The 17,840-nt window shown below is 40.3% G+C and overlaps 1 protein-coding gene across 3 annotated transcripts in view; it reads right to left on the bottom strand.

Annotated features, from left to right (window-relative positions):
• The window catches only part of pcsk5b (proprotein convertase subtilisin/kexin type 5b), a 114,686-nt gene that overhangs the window by 40,108 nt on the left and 56,738 nt on the right, over positions 1-17,840 (bottom strand). For all 3 annotated transcript variants that reach the window (XM_058069532.1, XM_058069530.1, XM_058069531.1), the window contains exons 11-16: positions 15,712-15,829; positions 7,599-7,787; positions 6,088-6,224; positions 5,801-5,926; positions 4,630-4,732; positions 542-735 (exon numbers count right to left, since the gene is read on the bottom strand). In XM_058069532.1, the coding sequence (XP_057925515.1) occupies positions 542-735; positions 4,630-4,732; positions 5,801-5,926; positions 6,088-6,224; positions 7,599-7,787; positions 15,712-15,829 (867 nt within the window). The remainder of the gene's footprint in view (positions 1-541; positions 736-4,629; positions 4,733-5,800; positions 5,927-6,087; positions 6,225-7,598; positions 7,788-15,711; positions 15,830-17,840) is intronic.

The raw sequence follows: 17,840 nt of genomic DNA, 5'->3' as shown, positions 1-17,840 counted from the left end.
CCTCATGAGGGTCACGGGGGGTGCTGGAGCCTCTCCCAGCTGTCTTTGGGCGAGAGGCGGGGTACACCTTGGACTGGTGGCCAGCCAATCACAGGGCACATATAGACAAACAACCATTCACACTCACATTCATACCTATGGACAATTTGGAGTGGCCAATTAACCTAGCATGTTTTTGGAATGTGGGAGGAAACCGGAGTACCCGGAGAAAACCCACGCATGCAAAGAACATGCAAGCTCCACACAGAGATGGCCGAGCTTCTGCTTGGACATTAAGACAGGGGCAGGTGACAGCGCTGGGTTGGATTGGATTGCAAGGTGTGTAGTCAATGTTAAGCACCGCCAATTCTAGTATATACTTATACTCTTATTATCATTCATAGCGATTCCATAGTTTACAATGTGATTGCCTTCTTGCCGTCCTGTTCTAAAATGGGGAATCTCATCACATTTTACCCTCGCGTGACACCCAGAATGTCGGGAGAAGTATGTTGATGCCATATACCCGAAAAAATGAGGCTATTTTTTATGGTTTTCTTACCGTGGTCGAGGTAGAAGCTGTCGCCGCAGCTGGCCACGCATGTGTTGGAGCCCTCGTTGAGGTGGAAGCCGGACCTGCAGGTGGTGCATTGGTCGCTACGACTACCGACGCAGGTCTCGCACAGCGACGAGCACTTTTTGCAGCGCCTCCTGTCGTCTCGGAAGAAGCCGCTGGGGCACTCCGACACGCACATCCTGCAGAAGCGGGAGAGATCATCGTTAGTTCCAATTATACCCCTTTGAAATGAGTATGTTATTAGTGATCTGACAGTCGGTAGTTATAGGTTATCACATGGTTTGTCTGGTATCAGGCCCAGTATCATGCCCCCGCGTGCCAGTATCAGCCCGAGACCGAAACCATGTGATGATCTTATTATCACATACTATTTAATCATGAGCTTATTATCACGTACTATTTAATCAAAAGACCATTTTGTTTCCAGAAAATGTTCAGTTTATTACATGTATTATATCTAAACAGTGTAAACACAATAATTGCAAAAATATTTCAACAATAATATTTTATCAACAGTCTTATCTTATCAATGTCTGACAATTAAAGTTCCATTAATTAAGTTTTTGGTGACTGGAGAAGCACTAGGCACTAAGCACTCGTGTGCTGTTCTCTGATTGGTTGTTTCACGGGCACGATACCAGAGCAGCACGCTCTGAGTGGACAGCTACGGGGGCTGATACTGGACATGGTTAAACTCTATATTTTATCAGTATCACTGCCCTGGGCTTTGACACAGTATCATTTCGGCCTTTTCCCGTATCATTCATGGGCGCTTTCTAGGGTACAGGGACAATTAATACTGTAGTATGTGATAAAACACACTATCAACGCACCGTCACCCAAACCCTACGTTACCAGGTACTATTCCAAGAAAATGGTTGGAGGAAGCTGCTGACACAAGGTGCACATCATTTTCTGGAATTTATTATTATAAAGGTTTTATTTATTATACTATTTTAATTATTTTATGTATTGTCATTATAAATATGTGTCCAGTTTTATTAATCAAAATAATATATTTTATGCATCATTATTCATACCTATGGACAATTTGGAGTCGCCAATTAACCTAGCATGTTTTTGGAATGTGGGAGGAAACCGGAGTACCCGGAGAAAACCCACGCATGCACGGGAAGAACATGCAAACCCCACACAGAGATGGCCGAGGGTGGGATTGAACTCAGTTATTGACCGCCTTGCAGCCAGATAAATAACAGTATAGATAAAATAGGTAAAAATAGATAAATAAATTGAATTACGGTGATATTTTACATCTTAATAGTGTTGATTGATTCTTTACATTGATTGGGATCAGGGATTTTGAGTTGTCAATTGCATTTTTGCTAGTTAAAAAAAGATTAAAGACGCAACTTTTTAATCAGGCTTTTAACTAATATTTTTAAACTTTTCTTATGTTTTTATCTTTTGAGTCTTATTTTATGCTTAGTCTTCAGCTTTTAACTCCAGTGTTTTGTTTTTATCTTGCTAGTCCTATTTTATGTTCTTAGTCTTCAGCTTTTAACTCTAGTGTTTCCTCAGGGGGGGTCCTCCACACTGGGGGCTGTGTCGGGTCTGCTGAGGGGGTGCCATCCTTGGGTCCCTTCGACCCGGCCGGCTGGGGGTTCCTCCCTTTAATGTGGGGGTCCGCCCGTCTGTCGGAGTCGGGGGGCCCGGGTGCTGGTCCTCCGATGGCACGGCCTGCAGCTCCTCCCAGTGTGGACGGCCCCAAAGGTGGCGTTTCCTTGTTCCTCAGTGCCATGCCATGTCTCCCTACTGTGTGTGATTGTGTGTGTGTGTGTGTGTGCGTATGGGTCTAGTATGGAGGGTGGGAAGGAGGGGCTTTCTTTTGTTTCTTTGTTTTATCCTTTTAATTGTGGTAATCGTTTTAATTCTGTAAAGCACTTGGTGTTGCATGTCTTTGCAGGAAAAGTGCTATACAAATAAAGTTGATTTGATTTTGATTTGATTAGTTAAGAAATCAACAATCAACAATGTAAATGCATTTGCGTCCGAACTGTGTGTGTGTGTGTGTGTGTGCCTATATGGTGAACAGGTGTAACATCTGCTGCATAACTTCACCAAGTTCCGTCACCACCTCACTTCCCCTTCCTCAGGACCACGCTAAGATCGTCAACCGTGAAGCGCACAAGCCTTATCGACACTTTTTTTTTCGGCCAAGAAACACATATGGCATGTGTGAAAGAAATAATCCACCAGTGCACACGCATGCTGCCGTGCTTTTGTACTTTAATATCGTTACGCCCCTCATGTTGAAAAGTCGATTTCACCCATAAAACGACAATTTGACGTCAATAGCAAGTGTACCGCAACGTGTGGGAGGAATGACAATCACAACCATTTCCTGTTTTTACACTATAAGGAACTTTTTCCATATTGGATTAAAATATAATTGACAAAAAGGACATGTATTGATTGTTTTATTTAAAAGGTCCCATATTACACTACCGTTTAACACAATAGGGTATTGGATGCTCGTGTAGAACATCAAACTAAATGTTAAGATGTGTAGTGAAGCCTGCTTTGTTACAAAGTGGTGGGCATTTACACTGTATTAATATTCTCAGAGAATTTAAAATCACTGTTGTGTAATAGGTGACCTTTAAATGTGTCCTAACTGAAAACTAATTGAACATTTAAGAGTTTGTATGCGTCAACAAGCGCACACACACGCGCATCTCAAAGCAGCCCTCTAATCACCACCGCTCATCGGGAAAAAGGGCAACGCACCTCCAGAGCGGGCTAACGACGGGGCGGCACTCAGGCTCACACATTCCCGCACGCCTGCGTCGCTTTGCCTTTTATTAGCGCCGAGACCAACTGACACAGAGGCAATTAGCTCAGACTTTGATCCTAATGGCATGGGCGCACACGCGTAAATTTCACAGAGGCGGAGGCGCAGGTAAAGCAGACAATAACATTCAAGAGAAGATGCACTGCCGCTGAGGTTTACCTAGCTTCATTTGTTTGTTGTTGTTATTTTTACTCACATTTAAAGCTACAGTAACACTTTTCCGGCTCAGAACTCAAAACGGATAAAAAACTAAGCAGTAATTTTCCAAGAATTAAGTAAAAATGTTAAGAGGAAAAAAAATTGTTATGCAACGAGACTAACATAATGTAACATTCGTTCATTCATTCATTTTCTACCGCTTATCCTCACTAGGGTGCTGGAGCACATATAGACAAACAACCATTCACACTCACATTCATACCTATGGACAATTTGGAGTGGCCAATTAACCTAGCATGTTTTTGGAATGTGGGAGGAAACCGGAGTACCCGGAGAAAACCCATGCATGCACGGGTGGAACATGCAAACTCCACACATCCTGTTGTGTCATTTGTCTTTGTATTTAATAAAATACAATAAAAATGGGCAATCTTTGATTAATTAATTTGAAAACCAGGATTAATCTGATTAAAAATCTTTTGGCAGCCCTAGTATAAATAGAACACTTGCGTATTGTGTGGAGTTAATTTAAATAATTATTTAAATCAACAAAAACATCGTGAGGTTGTCTACAGCCACAGCTGTTGAAGCCAATTTGTATGGTAATTTTCTACTGTTACACAAGTAGATTTTGTTTTCTTTTATTTCTTTTATTTTATTTATGACCATGCGGCCACACAGTGCGGACACGGACACGTTCAACAGCTGTTTTTATTGAGTCAACTGCCTTTTTACCGTGTGACCTTGCCGTATTAAAAGCCATATAAATGGACCTATGGACAATTTGGAGTCGGCACTTAACTAACTAGCATGTTTTTGGAATGTTGGGAGGAAACCCACATTCTCCTAGCTGTGAGGCCTGCGTGCTAACCACTCAACCACCGTGCAGCCCGGTAACTAATATATAGGAAACCGGAGTCCCCGGAGAAAACCCATGCATGCACGGGAAGAACGTAATGTAACATATGTAAAATACGTTTTTGTGGTTGCATCCATTATCAGTGGGGGGAGTGTATTCAGATTTGTCTCATATTCGACTCAACAATTTATAGATCTGTGGTTTAAAAATGCCGCAAAAGAAAAAATTATGGAGCGGTCATACCTGGTGTTGTTCTTGAACTTGAGGAAAAAGTGCAGGCAGTCTATGCAGTGGTGGGGGCCGGGGCCTTCGCAGCCGTTCTCATTGCATTCAGAGTCACATGGACCTGCAGACACATGAGTGCAAGCGATTCGGTTTTTCACAATCAAGTAATGAACTGACAAGACATGATGTTACCTTAACACTGCATATAGTCAGCCATGGCATGTCCGACATGATGGAATGGAGGAAAAACATTCTCCCATACAGTGTGGAAGTGGTACATTTTTGGCTTCTTACTTTGTCCTTCTTCCTCGCTCTGTTTGAAACCCTTTAAGTTTAGAACTCATAAATTGGAGGCCGACTACGGTATTTAGCTCGGTAGCCTGCTATATTTAAAGCCGCTCGCGTGTCTCTTGTGTCCCTGAAGTGATCTCAGTAGGTTGCACATTAAGAATTGTGTAATGTGATGTAAACAAAGAATAACAGGTTTTATAAAAGTGACTATAGGGGTGTTATTTCATGTCTACGGGGCTCTAATAATGGTTAAAACATGAACAGGCTTTCTGTGCTCAAACGTCAACTCAAAATATTTAATTATTTCATTAATATTGAATCATATGTGGTAGAAATTCACTTCACCTCCCTCTGGAACCAATTAACCACAGTGAACGAGGGACGACTATTGTTTTTACAATTAGACTATTTTTTTTAGACTATTAAGTTTGATGGTTTTAACATGTGCATGACAATTACAAATGTTAAAATGTTACTTGAACGTTACGCCTTTACTGTTAATACAAGTTTTATGATGGACACAGTTTGACACTGGAACTGATTATTTATATTTATCCGATATTGACTTTTTTGCTGAAAAACGATATCCCGATAATGTCCAACTCTCAATTTCCAATATCAATATCAGCCGATACTGATACCGATATTATATACAGCATTTTTTGAATTGCTGTTTTCATGATTGGGGAAAAATCCGATACCGATATCATATTTTTATGCTGATATCGTGGCCTAATTTCCATTCTTTCCTATGGAAAAAAAACAATTTAGAATCCTAAGTGTGTATAAAACTCCATACTGGGTTTAACTGCGGAGAAGACAACAGCGCAGGGCGTCTCCATGCTTCTACCTCGTGGAGCTACATACAGTACGTGCTTGTGGTTCGAAGCCCACCTACCGTTGTACTCCTCCTCCTCGTCAATGGGCGTCAGCATGTCGGTGGAGCGCGGCTTATCGCTGCGTAGAGACGAGTACGGGTGCACGGAGGTTCCATACAGCACCAGGGACCACTCTTTCAGCTTGCCTGCGAGAAACAGCATCAACATCTTACATTAGATATGCACCGTTTGTTATTATGACACCTGAAATAGTTTAGACTGATAAGAAAGCGTGAAAGATAATGTTAAGGAAATGTGGAGCTGCAACACAAACAGATGATTCCCTTGTATTGCCATGTTTCCATACCAGGTACTTTCTGGCTGCGTAGCTGAGAGGGTGAATCATAAATCTCCAGGACCCAGTCGCCTGCTGCTTTTTCTCCCCAGCAGTGGGTGGTCATAAACTCCCAGTTCTTAAAACCTTCCATGGAGTGATCAAACAACCTGGATGACGACACACACACACACAGTAAATTATAAATCAGATGAGACTCAACTCATAACATCCACGCCGTACCAGCTCTTGACACAATAGATTCAGGCTCAGGATTGGCAAAAATTATGCCAACCTGTGGCTCTGGCTCTGTTTGTTTAATATAAACGCGTTTTTGAAATTGGGACTGAGATATTTTTTTTAGGGTTGCAAAATTCTGCGGAATTAAAGGAAATATATGCAAATTTATGGCAATATACAGTAATAAATAACCTGGTGGGTCAAAATATTAAGAGAAAAAAATTACAAGAATAACCTAATATTACACAGAAAAATAACATCATTTTAATAGCATAAAGTTGATTTTTTTTAAAGCCAAAGTGAAGCCCGGGGGCCGCATGTTATTTTATGATAATATAATACATTTATGATAATATAATTTAATATAATATAATTTAACAACAAAAAAGCAAAAGTGGAAAACTAAGCAGTAATTTTACAAGAATAAAGTCAAAATATTAAGAGAAAAAAATTTACAAGAATAACCTAATATTACAGAGAAAAATAACATCATTTTAGTAGCATAAAGTTGATTTTTTTTTAAGCCAAAGTGAAGCCCGGGGGCCGCATGTTATTTTATGATAATATCATATATTTATGATAATATCATTTAATATAATATAATATAATTTAACAACAAAAAAGCAAAAGTGGAAAACTAAGCAGTAATTTTACAAGAATAAAGTCAAAATATTAAGAGAAAAAAATTACAAGAATAACCTAATATTACAGAGAAAAATAACATCATTTTAGTAACATAAAGTTGATTTTTTTTAAAGCCAAAGTGAAGCCTGAGGGCCGCATGTCATTTTATGATAATATAATATATTTATGATAATATAATTTAATATAATATAATTTAACAACAAAAAAGCAAAAGTGGAAAACTAAGCAGTAATTTTACAAGAATAATGTCAAAATATTAAGAGAAAAAAATTCCAAAAATAACCTAATATTACAGAGAAAAATAACATAATTTTAGTAGCATAAAGTTGTTGTTTTTTTTTTTAAGCCAGAATATTATTAAAAAAAAAAAAAAACAACAAATAAAGTTGTAATTTTGGGGAAAATTACGTTTTAAAATAAAACAAAAAGTCTAAATATTATGGGAATAAAGTCATTATGTGTGTTATTATTATATATAAAAGAAAAATTACAAAAAGTACTTCATTATTCATTAATGTATGAATGTACGTGTATTTTGATGCATAAAGAGATGCTTAGAACAAAAGGAAAGATGTATGCACTACCCAAAGTAATACAGTAATACTACGCACAGTAATGCGACCCAAATCAATAAAACCCAACAGGCCGTCGTTCCTTACCTGTTGGCGAGCAGCTGTGACTTTGTCCCAGACGGTGAGGTCAGATTGATTGACAGGTCCCCGCGGCGCGGGTGAGTGATGGTGATGCGTACCACCACGTGCTCCAGGTAGATGACGTGGTGGTTGGGGTTGTCGGTGCAGCCCGTGGCCTTGTACACGGAGCGCACCACGTGCTCCGGACGGATTGTCCTGAAAGACAGGAGAAAAATAAGGAAAAATGATGCTTTGTCCAAAAAGAAATAGGAAGATCGTTTCATTTGTGATGCGTTGTCTTGCATCGCTCCTGTCAAGGCTAGACTATTCTGCACTCTGTGTGTTTGCTCGCAACCTCGCCTACACCCACCGGAACAAAGAGACTGTATGAGTGACAAAAGGGCTCACTCCATTCATGCCACTGTTCTATGAAACAAAATAGTGAACCATCTTTATGCCTCTTTGGAGGCGGGGAAAACAGACACGTGCAAACATGGCAATATACTGAGGCAGGCAAAATTATCCAATTCATTTTTGTTAATTGTGTGATGAAACTGGGGGGAAAAAACTTATTTTTATTGTTTTTTTTAATTAAAATTTTTTTTTAAATTTTTTTTAATTTTTTTTTAATTTTTTTGTTTACTTTTTATTCATTTATTTACTTTAAGTAAATTAATGAATAAAAGGTAAACAAATGAAACAAATAAATAGAAAATAAAATTTTCATAACGAAAACTAGTAAGATTAATTAATAAAAATATGCAGGGGTAATATTGTATGGGATGTAATTAAACACAAGATACCAATAAGCAATAAAGGGATTATGCAGATGGAAAAATCACATGACAGGAAGGCGGGAAATTTTAACACGTTCAGTTCCAAATGAAAAACTTGTAAATAGTTAATTTGTAAGTAAATTGTTATTTTGATGTCATTTGGGTTGCAGTTTTTTCTATATTTGTGCTGCCACAAAATCAAAACATATTCTCCCCCTCTTTGTTGAAAACTGATATTTTGCAATAAAGGGATCATGCAGATGGAAAAATCACATGACAGGAAGGAGCGTGTAGCGTGTCGAATATCGGCGGGACATTTTAACACGTTGAGTTCCAAATTAAAAAATTGTAAATAGTTCATTTGTAAGTAAATTGTTATTTTGATGTCATTTGTGTTGCAGTTTTTTTCGATATTTGTGCTGCCACAAAATCAAAACATATTCTCCCCCTCTTTGTTAAAAACTGATATTTTACAATAAAGGGATCATGCAGATGGAAAAATCACATGACAGGAACGAGCGTGTAGAATATCGTCGGGAAATTTAAACACGTTGAGTTCCAAATGAAAAACTTGTAAATAGTTGTGTTGCAGTTGTTTCGATATTTGTGCTGCCACAAAATCAAAACATATTCTCCCCTTCTTTGTTCAAAACTGATATTTTACTGAAACTTACCTACTGTATGTTCTGCTGCTGATTACTAAAGAACGGAAAAAGTTAAATTTTTACAAATTATATTTTTTTCTGATGAAAGACGAGAGGTCTAATCTTTCTTTTGGTGGGTTCCATGTTTATATAACCATAGAACACAATATCCTCTGTGCCATGAGAGGCCGGAACTGAAGGGGTTGTCTTTTGAAAATTATGTTAAATGAAAGAAATATATTGCTGAAATGCGGATACATGCTTCTGCTAATAATTGATCATTTGTCAGATTTCATATTGCCGAGAGATTAGCGGAGAGCAAACCATTTTTTGTTTTGTGTCAGTTGTTGTATTGATAAGGAATTGCATGAGCGTTTGCAGGTGCGTCAGAAAGCAATTGTGCCATCAATTAATTATCATGCCAATTTTCGCACCAGGTGGAGGCATCCGTTGGCTTCCTCGCACACCCACAACAAATTCATCAGAAATCAGAAACGAAGGCGGCGAAAAAAAAGCGGGCCAGCTGAAGGGACGGAGGGAGGCCGTCTGTTTGGCAGGCATCCACACGCTTATGGAAAAAAGCTCCGATAATGAAGACCATCTCGTCTGAGAGAAGAGTTATTATAAGTCGGTGCAGCAGCAACAGCTGAGCCAACTTAACATAGCTTCAGCGAGCTGGGGAGTTACACTTGCTGGAAAACACTTTTTTTTTTTTTCGACGTGTCAGAATGGCTGGAAAAAAGCGTAACTTATGCTCTGATATGCTTTACTGCAAAAACTATTTTCTTCCTTTAAAGCACTTTTTTTTTTTGCAGGAGCAAAGCCAACACAGATGTTTGGCATTTAGAGGAAAATTGCTACGGGCTGTTCCAAGCTGCTTCAGACCGTATTTAGTGAAATATGAAGCGTTTCTTGCATCAAAACCTCTCCTTACTTGACTGGAAGAGGAACCTGCTTGTCACATACGTATTATGTTACAATAGCAGATGGTCGTATTAAACAAAAGGCTGCACATAATGGCTTAAACACGTGTACTAGTAGTTCTCTCAGGATTCAGTCTGCCCGGAATACTCTGCTTTCCAACCTTATTTCCGATTTCCTTTCGAGCTGTTGTCACGTCATTGCAGACGCACTGACAGAGTAAAAGTCCTTGAAATGGAAAGCTGGCCATTCACAATTCAACCAGGAACACCGTGCCTTGAAAGGTACACACAAGCGTGACTTCTCAAGGAACGAGCTAAGCAAGGTATTGCTAGTCGGGTTTGGTTTTTCTTTAGCTTTTTTGCAGCTCCTCAATGCGACCAAAAGAAGCAGAATACCGGAAAAAACTTTCCTAGCGAGGGACACATACTTTTCTGATGTTATACGTGTTCATGTTTGACATAAGGATTGTGAATGATGTGCAAAATTCCAAAAAAGGGTTGTTGCCCTTTAAAGGGGACCAATTATGCTAATGCTAATTATGTTTATGCTAATGCACAACCTTTGTGTCGAGTTGTAGACTCCTATAGAGCAGCTACACACAATAACCCGCACAAAAAGCTTTCTAGATCTTCCACAATCTGCACCTATTCCAGCTGTATTACTTTGGATTTTTGGATTTCTTTAATTGTTTTGATGCCAAAGGCTGCCAACCCCTGCTATTACAACATTGGTTCTGTTTCTGCGACCCCTAGGAAACCGGGAGGAAACCGGACCAATTATGCTAATTGTCGGCCCTTTGTGTGGAGTTGTAAACTCCTATAGAGCAGCTACACACAATAACCCGCACAAAAAGCTTTCTAGATCTTCCACAATCTGCACCTATTCCAGCTGTATTACTTTGGATTTCCAAAACAGTCTCCACCCACAGCCCCCCTCTAGCTACACCCACTCCGCTGAGATGAAATGGTTCTTTTGATGCCAAAGGCTGCCAACCCCTGGTCCCCCTGCTATTACAACATTGGTTCTGCGAGGGTGCTGGAGCCTATCCCAGTTGTCTTCGGGCGAGACGCGGGGTACACCCTGGACTGGTGGCCAGCCAATCACAGGGCACATATAGACAAACAACCATTCACACTCACATTCATACCTATGGACAATTTGGAGTCGCCAATTAACCTAGCATGTTTTTGGAATGTGGGAGGAAACCGGACCAATTATGCTAATTGTCGGCCCTTTGTGTCGAGTTGTAGACTCCTATAGAGCAGCTACACACAATAACCCGCACAAAAAGCTTTCTAGATCTTCCACAATCTGCACCTATTCCAGCTGTATTACTTTGGATTTCCAAAACAGTCCCCACCCACAGCTCCCCTCTGGCCACACCCACTCCGCTGAGATGAAATGGATCTTTTGATGCCAAAGGCTGCCAACCCCTGGTTCCCCTGCTATTACAATATTGGTTCTGTTTCTGCGACCCCGAACGAAGGTCGCAGGGGTGCTGGAGCCTATCACAGCTGTCTTCAGGCGAGACGCGGGGTACACCCTGGACTGGTGGCCAGCCAATCACAGGGCACATATAGACAAACAACCATTCACACTCACATTCATACCTATGGACAATTTGGAGTCGCTAATTAACCTAGCATGTTTTTGGAATGTGGGAGGAAACCGGAGTACCCGGAGAAAACCCACACATGCAAACTCCACAGAGATGGCCTGAAAGATGAATTGAACTCAGGTCTCCTAGCTGTAAGGCCTGCATGCTAACCACTCGTGCAGCCTCCAAATCATTATTCAAGTTTAAATATGAAGTTGGTACATACCATATAGTGGGTTTTCACATTTGAGCATCTCTCCAATTACTGTGTGCTTCCAATTAATGCCATGTAGGCTCATATCTAGTATGCATGGTGTGGGTGTGTGTGCTTTATGAATAAAAACATTGTCATTATTTTTTGTCCGTCTAATTTACATAAAAGGCAAAAGTGACTGGGCTGATTATGATGAATAATGAACACAAGTCTATAAAAGTAATTAAGACAGCAGCAGAGGCGTGCTGATAAAAATGTTAAAAAGTGTTTACGCAAGTGGACGACAAAGGAAGAACGACAGCGAGGGTTGTGTAAGCAGTCGATGACTGTTTTTGGAAAGCAGCTTCGGCTGGGGAGTCTCGCTCTGGATATCACAACTCTGGCTTCGCCGTGACACAACACAGACAACCCCGGCGGACGCACACGCACGGGTCCGTTATGCTGGTGCACGCTCCAAGTGAAGTGAGGCGGCGATTGCAGACAGACATTAGAAAATGTCGTTCCTGAGGCCAGCCAGAGGGTGGGTGGGAATTCTGTGCTGACAACTCGTGTTTTAGGTAATAACACACATACAGCAATCACTCTTAAAGATAGATAGATAAGATATGCCTTTATTCGTCCCTCAGTGGGGAAATTTGCAATAGATCAGGGGTCTCAAACTCATTTTACCTGGGGGCCACTGGAGCTAGGGTCTGGGCAAGGCTGGGCCGCATCAGGTTTTCAAAAAAAAAAAAACGCATTTGTAAAAACTGAAAAATATACAAACTTTTTCAGTGCTTTGGTTCCGATTTTCTACAATGAAAGCTCTGATAAAACATTCCACCGTTCTCAAATATCTTAATTTGTATTTTTCTGCACAAAATAAGATGAAAAATAAATAAACAAATCAAGAAGAAAATCAATCAATCAGTAATAAATAAATATAATAATAATAATAAAACGACAAATAATCAAAACTTAAGAAACCACATATAGTTGGTGGGTAGACAAATTATTTTTTTTCAGATTAAAATGAACAAAGCATTATTAGAGCCCTGTAGGCATGACAAAACACGACTATAGTCACATTTATACTCTTTTTATTTACAACATATTTCGCAACTGCAGGGTCTTGAGACACATGCTAACTCGCAAACTAGAGAGCTAGCGACCTAAACGGTAGCCTTCAAGTTATTTCCTTTAAACTTAAATAGCCAACAACTTACCACTTCCACACGGATAGGGAGGATAACAACCTTTAACATGAACATTCATCAAACGTAATAATTTTTTCTGGGTACATGATACCATACAGCATCCATATCAAACTTGCGCGGGCCGCACTAACATTAAACTTTCATATCAAGGCGGGGGCCTCAAACTAGTGTCCTGCGGGCCACATTTGGCCCGCGGACTGCGTGTTTGAGACCCCTGCAATAGATGGTATACAATATATATAATACATAATTATATAATATATAATACAATATTTCCCCACATGGTGAACTGGGGCGTTGATTCAGTGTCATTTCTATTAGCAAAGTATTTATTAGAATGGAGGCCAAAGGGGGTTGAAAAAGTTTGAAGTGGGGCATTTATTGACTGAAGCGAAGGCCACAATTTATATTGTTTGGGTGTTGGAAATGTTTTGTCTAAAATCCAGCCTTGATCCTGGAATTTAGAGAGTTCGGTAGTGCCTTCAGTGAGTCCTACTCGGAACAAGCCATTTAATGCTAATAATCTGTGTTTACAATATTTTCAGAGTTGTAGCATAGAAAACATTCATTCATTCATTCATTGCTGCTTATCCTCAAAAGGGTTGCGGGGTGTGCTGGAGCCTATCCCAGCTGTCTTCGGGCGAGAGGAGGGGTACACCCTGGACTGGTGGCCAGCCAATCACAGGGCACATATAGACAAACAACCATTCACACTCACATTCATACCTATGGACAATTTGGAGTTACCAATTAACCTAGCATGTTTTTGGAATGTGGGAGGAAACCGGAGTACCCGGAGAAAACCCACGCATGCACAGAGAGGACATGCAAACTCCACACAGAGATGGCAGAGGGTGGTATTGAACGCGGGTCTCCTAGCTCTGAGTCTGCGCGCTAACCACTCGACCGCCGTGCAGCCCGCATAGAAAACTTGTTTGTGATTTTCTGTTTTCAATATTTCAATTATTCTTGTGAATTATTCTCAGATGATGAGGTTTGCGCATTTGGAAGTGAGCCCTTTGGTTCAAAGAGTTCTTTCCGGCTCACTGACTTCCTTATATGGGCGTGCCCAGGTACAAGCTGTACAAGCTGAGTTGGACCAATCACAGAGGAGTGGGTGTGTGCCTGCAAGCAAACCCTTGGGTGGAATAAATTAAAACAAACCATTTTGGAAATCTAAGGAAATAGATCTAGAAAGCTTTCTGTGCTGGTTATTGTGTGTAGCTGCTCTATGGGAGTCCACAACTCAACACAAAGGGCCGAAATGAGCATAATAATAGGTCCCCTTTAGGATGCCAAAAACTTACCACTTCCACACAGAATGGGAGGAAAACTTTTTCCCCCTTTAACATGGACATGCCGAGGGGACGACGGTACACGGGATGGGCTCGTGTAGTTGGGGGTGGGTCAGAGGTGTGTCCAAGAGGAAGGAGGTTTTCATGAAAAGCTGCCACTTCAAAAGTGAGCGTTTGAGCACCTCTTCAGCAAATACATGAGGGCGCAGATAATAATAATAATAATAATACATTTTATTTGTATATTTCTCCGGGTACTCCGGTTTCCTCCCACATTCCAAAAACATGCAAGGTTAATCGGCGACTCCAAATTGTCCATAGGTATGAATGTGAGTGTGAATGGTTGTTTGTCTATATGTGCCCTGTGATTGTCTGGCGACCGGTCCAGGGTGTGCCCCGCCTCTCGCCCAAAGACAGCTGGGATAGGCTCCAGCACCGCCGCGACCCTCGTGAGGAAAAGCGGTAGAAAATGAATGAATGAATGTATTTGTATACCGCTTTTCAGAGTACTCAAAGACACTTTACAGTAGAGAAAAAAAGAAATAAAAATAGAGTCGAGTAAAAACAGAGTAAACAATGCATCAAAATACAATATCCAAACATTCATTCAGAGCTAAAAACAAGGCTAAAAGCGGGGCGGGGCACATCAGTCAGGTATAAAAACTCAGACATTAAAAACGCATTTAAACAGGTGGGTTTTGAGTTGTTTTTTGAAGGTGGGAAGGTCGGGGCAAAGAGTTCCAGAGGGTGTGGGGGCAGCGATGGAGAAGGCTCTGTTTCCCTAGATTCAGATACATTTTTCTCACGTTTGGAGCTCAAAAACAGGCAAACTCCAAACTCTTTCCAAGGATAAAATATAGATGTTCTAAAGACAAAAGCATATTATTAACACCTATGTTTTTTATTTAATTTCATTTCTAGAATGTGCCATGGGACAATCATTTCTTTTTAGTCTTATAACATCATTAAAAAGTCTACTTTGCATAATAGGGGTCCGGCAGATGTGGGGTATCTCCTCCGTTACTGCATTGGATGATAATGTCAAACTCTTCCTGGGCCAGAACGTAATCACAGCGGCACCGGGGGCGCCAAAACACAACTGTCTTTCAAGCTAGACTTTGCATAATCCACATATGATTTGCGCACCAGAGCAGAACAGACAGAATGATGATGAGGATGGCGGCGCAGACACTGACCACCGAGTCTCCTGGACTGAGAGAAAACTAGTGCCTGGCTCAAGTTGAGCCCAGCACAGAGCAGTTGCTCGGGCTTCCAGCTGCATCAAGGATAACAAGCTTTGAAGCCCGGTTCTGTGTGTGTGTGTGTGTGTGTGTGTGTGTGTGTGTGTGTGTGTGTGCGTGTTTAGCAAGGGTCTTATGTGAGAACCACCCTGCCAGAACTAATGCTTGGCCCCTATCAAGGTACGGCTTACACAACTGCATTGTAAAACACATGGCGGTGCATAAAGACATCAAGAGGGATCAGGTTTCCTACCTGATCTGCCGGTCGGCACTCTCCACGCAGACGTGCTGAGAAGGAACTTGCTTCCACCGCTCGGCTTCTTTCACCATGGCCTCAGCGTCCATCAGGCCAAAGCCATACAGGTGACTGACTGTGGGACACACACGGCCAATGAGATCACTGCATGTTGGAGTATGGATATTGGTATTGGGAATCGGTGTGTACCTCGGTTTTAATGTCATGGTTTGCCTCAATAAAGTACAACAGGAACCGTTTAGTATTTTATTTTTAGAGTGCACCTCCGTTCCGTATCGAAAAATCACAAATACATGGCTTAAAGATTAGGAAGCTAGCAAGCTAACTCGTTAGCCTCTAATTTACTTACTATTTTTAGTATTCTAAACTTTAAAAAGAGGTTTAAAACTGAGTGGGAAGAAGGACAAAGAAGCCAAATATGTACCACTTCCACACTGAATAGGAGGAGAATGTATTTTTCCTGTTATGTCGGACATGCAGCGTGATTGTACTCTATTGTCATGTGGCGATAATGGAAATTTACTAACAACTGATTACTGACAATCGAAAAATCACAAATACATGTACAGCATCCCTCGTTTATCATGGTTAACTGGTCCCAGATCTGACAACGATGACTGAATTTCCAGAAGGTAGGACGAGAAAACCTGTTTATGACTTTCTAAATGCAATCTGTACCAGTATTAGAGCCACGTAGACATGAAATAACACCCCTATAATCAACTTTGCCATTCATACTCCTATTGTTTACACCACATTGCGCAACTCTCATGCGAAGGCTATGAGATCACTGCAGGGACACAAGAGGCGGCCTTGGCTTAAACATTAGGAAGCTAGCGAGCTAACTAGTTAGCCTCTAATTTATTTACTATTTTTAGTATTCTAAACTTTAAAAAGAGGTTTAAAACTGAGTGGGAAGAAGGACAAAGAAGCCAAAAAAGTACCACTTCCACACTGAATAGGAGGAGAATGTATTTTCCCTATTATGTCGGACATGCAGCGTGATGGTACTCTATTGTCATGTGGTGATAATGGAACATTACTGACAACTGATTACTGACAATCGAAAAATCACAAATACATGTACAGCATCCCTCGTTTATCATGGTCAACTGGTCCCAGATCTGACAACGACGACTGAATTTTCAGAAGGTAGGACGAGAAAACCTATTTATGATTTTCTAAATGCAATCTGTACCAGTATTAGAGCTCTGTAGACATGAAATAACACCCCTATAATCGACTTTGCCATTCCTACTCCTACTGTTTACACCACATTGTGCAACTCTCATGCGAAGGCTATGAGATCACTGCAGGGACACAAGTCTTAAACATTTGTAAGTTAGCGAGCTAACTAGTTAGCATATTTTTGGACGAATAATAGGTCACAGTCAATTATCAATTCATTAATAATTAATCAAATTGTCATATTGGGAGAGAGGACTGTACCGCTACATAATAATTAAAGACCTTTCCATATTGAAAATAAGAGCAAAATGAAAACACTTATGGGCTAAATCAAATTCTTTCCATACTTCTCCCACCTGCTTTGCTTCTGTTTAACCTCTTTGGTTACTCTTGAGGGTTTTGGGTTGTTTTTTTGGGGATTTTTTTTGTCAAAGTTACTTGGAACACCTCCAAGACGTCTGGGCCTGCAGCCTAGCTGACCCTGGCTTCTCTCACACAAGGTATGTAAATACCATGCAGACAATTTTATCATGATAGGGCATACTAAAATATGGAGTCCACAAACCAACCCATGTAGCTACGCAAATACCTTTTTTATATTCAAAGAAATAAATCAGCTTGCGTCTGAGTTTTGCCTATCATTTGGATGAACACTTTCTCCTCACTTTACACATTTTTGCTATTTTTTTTGTATTTTCTTTTGAAAATATTTCAACTTTCTTCTTGTATGTTGTTTATCTTAATATTATGACTTTATTCTCCTAATATTTTGACTTTGTTTTTGTGATAGTAGAACCTTTCCCAGCTTGTTTTGTTTGTTTTTCATATTACTATTTTTTTTATTGATATTATGACTTTAGTTTGTATTTCATCCTTATTCTTACCCCATTTTTGCTGTTGTTGCTTTTACTTTTCTTACTTAGTTGTATTTTTAGGGC

This window comes from Doryrhamphus excisus, chromosome 4 (assembly GCF_030265055.1).
Source record: "Doryrhamphus excisus isolate RoL2022-K1 chromosome 4, RoL_Dexc_1.0, whole genome shotgun sequence".
Classification (NCBI taxonomy): domain Eukaryota; kingdom Metazoa; phylum Chordata; class Actinopteri; order Syngnathiformes; family Syngnathidae; genus Doryrhamphus; species Doryrhamphus excisus.
This window is presented reverse-complemented; position numbering and strand designations above follow the sequence as displayed.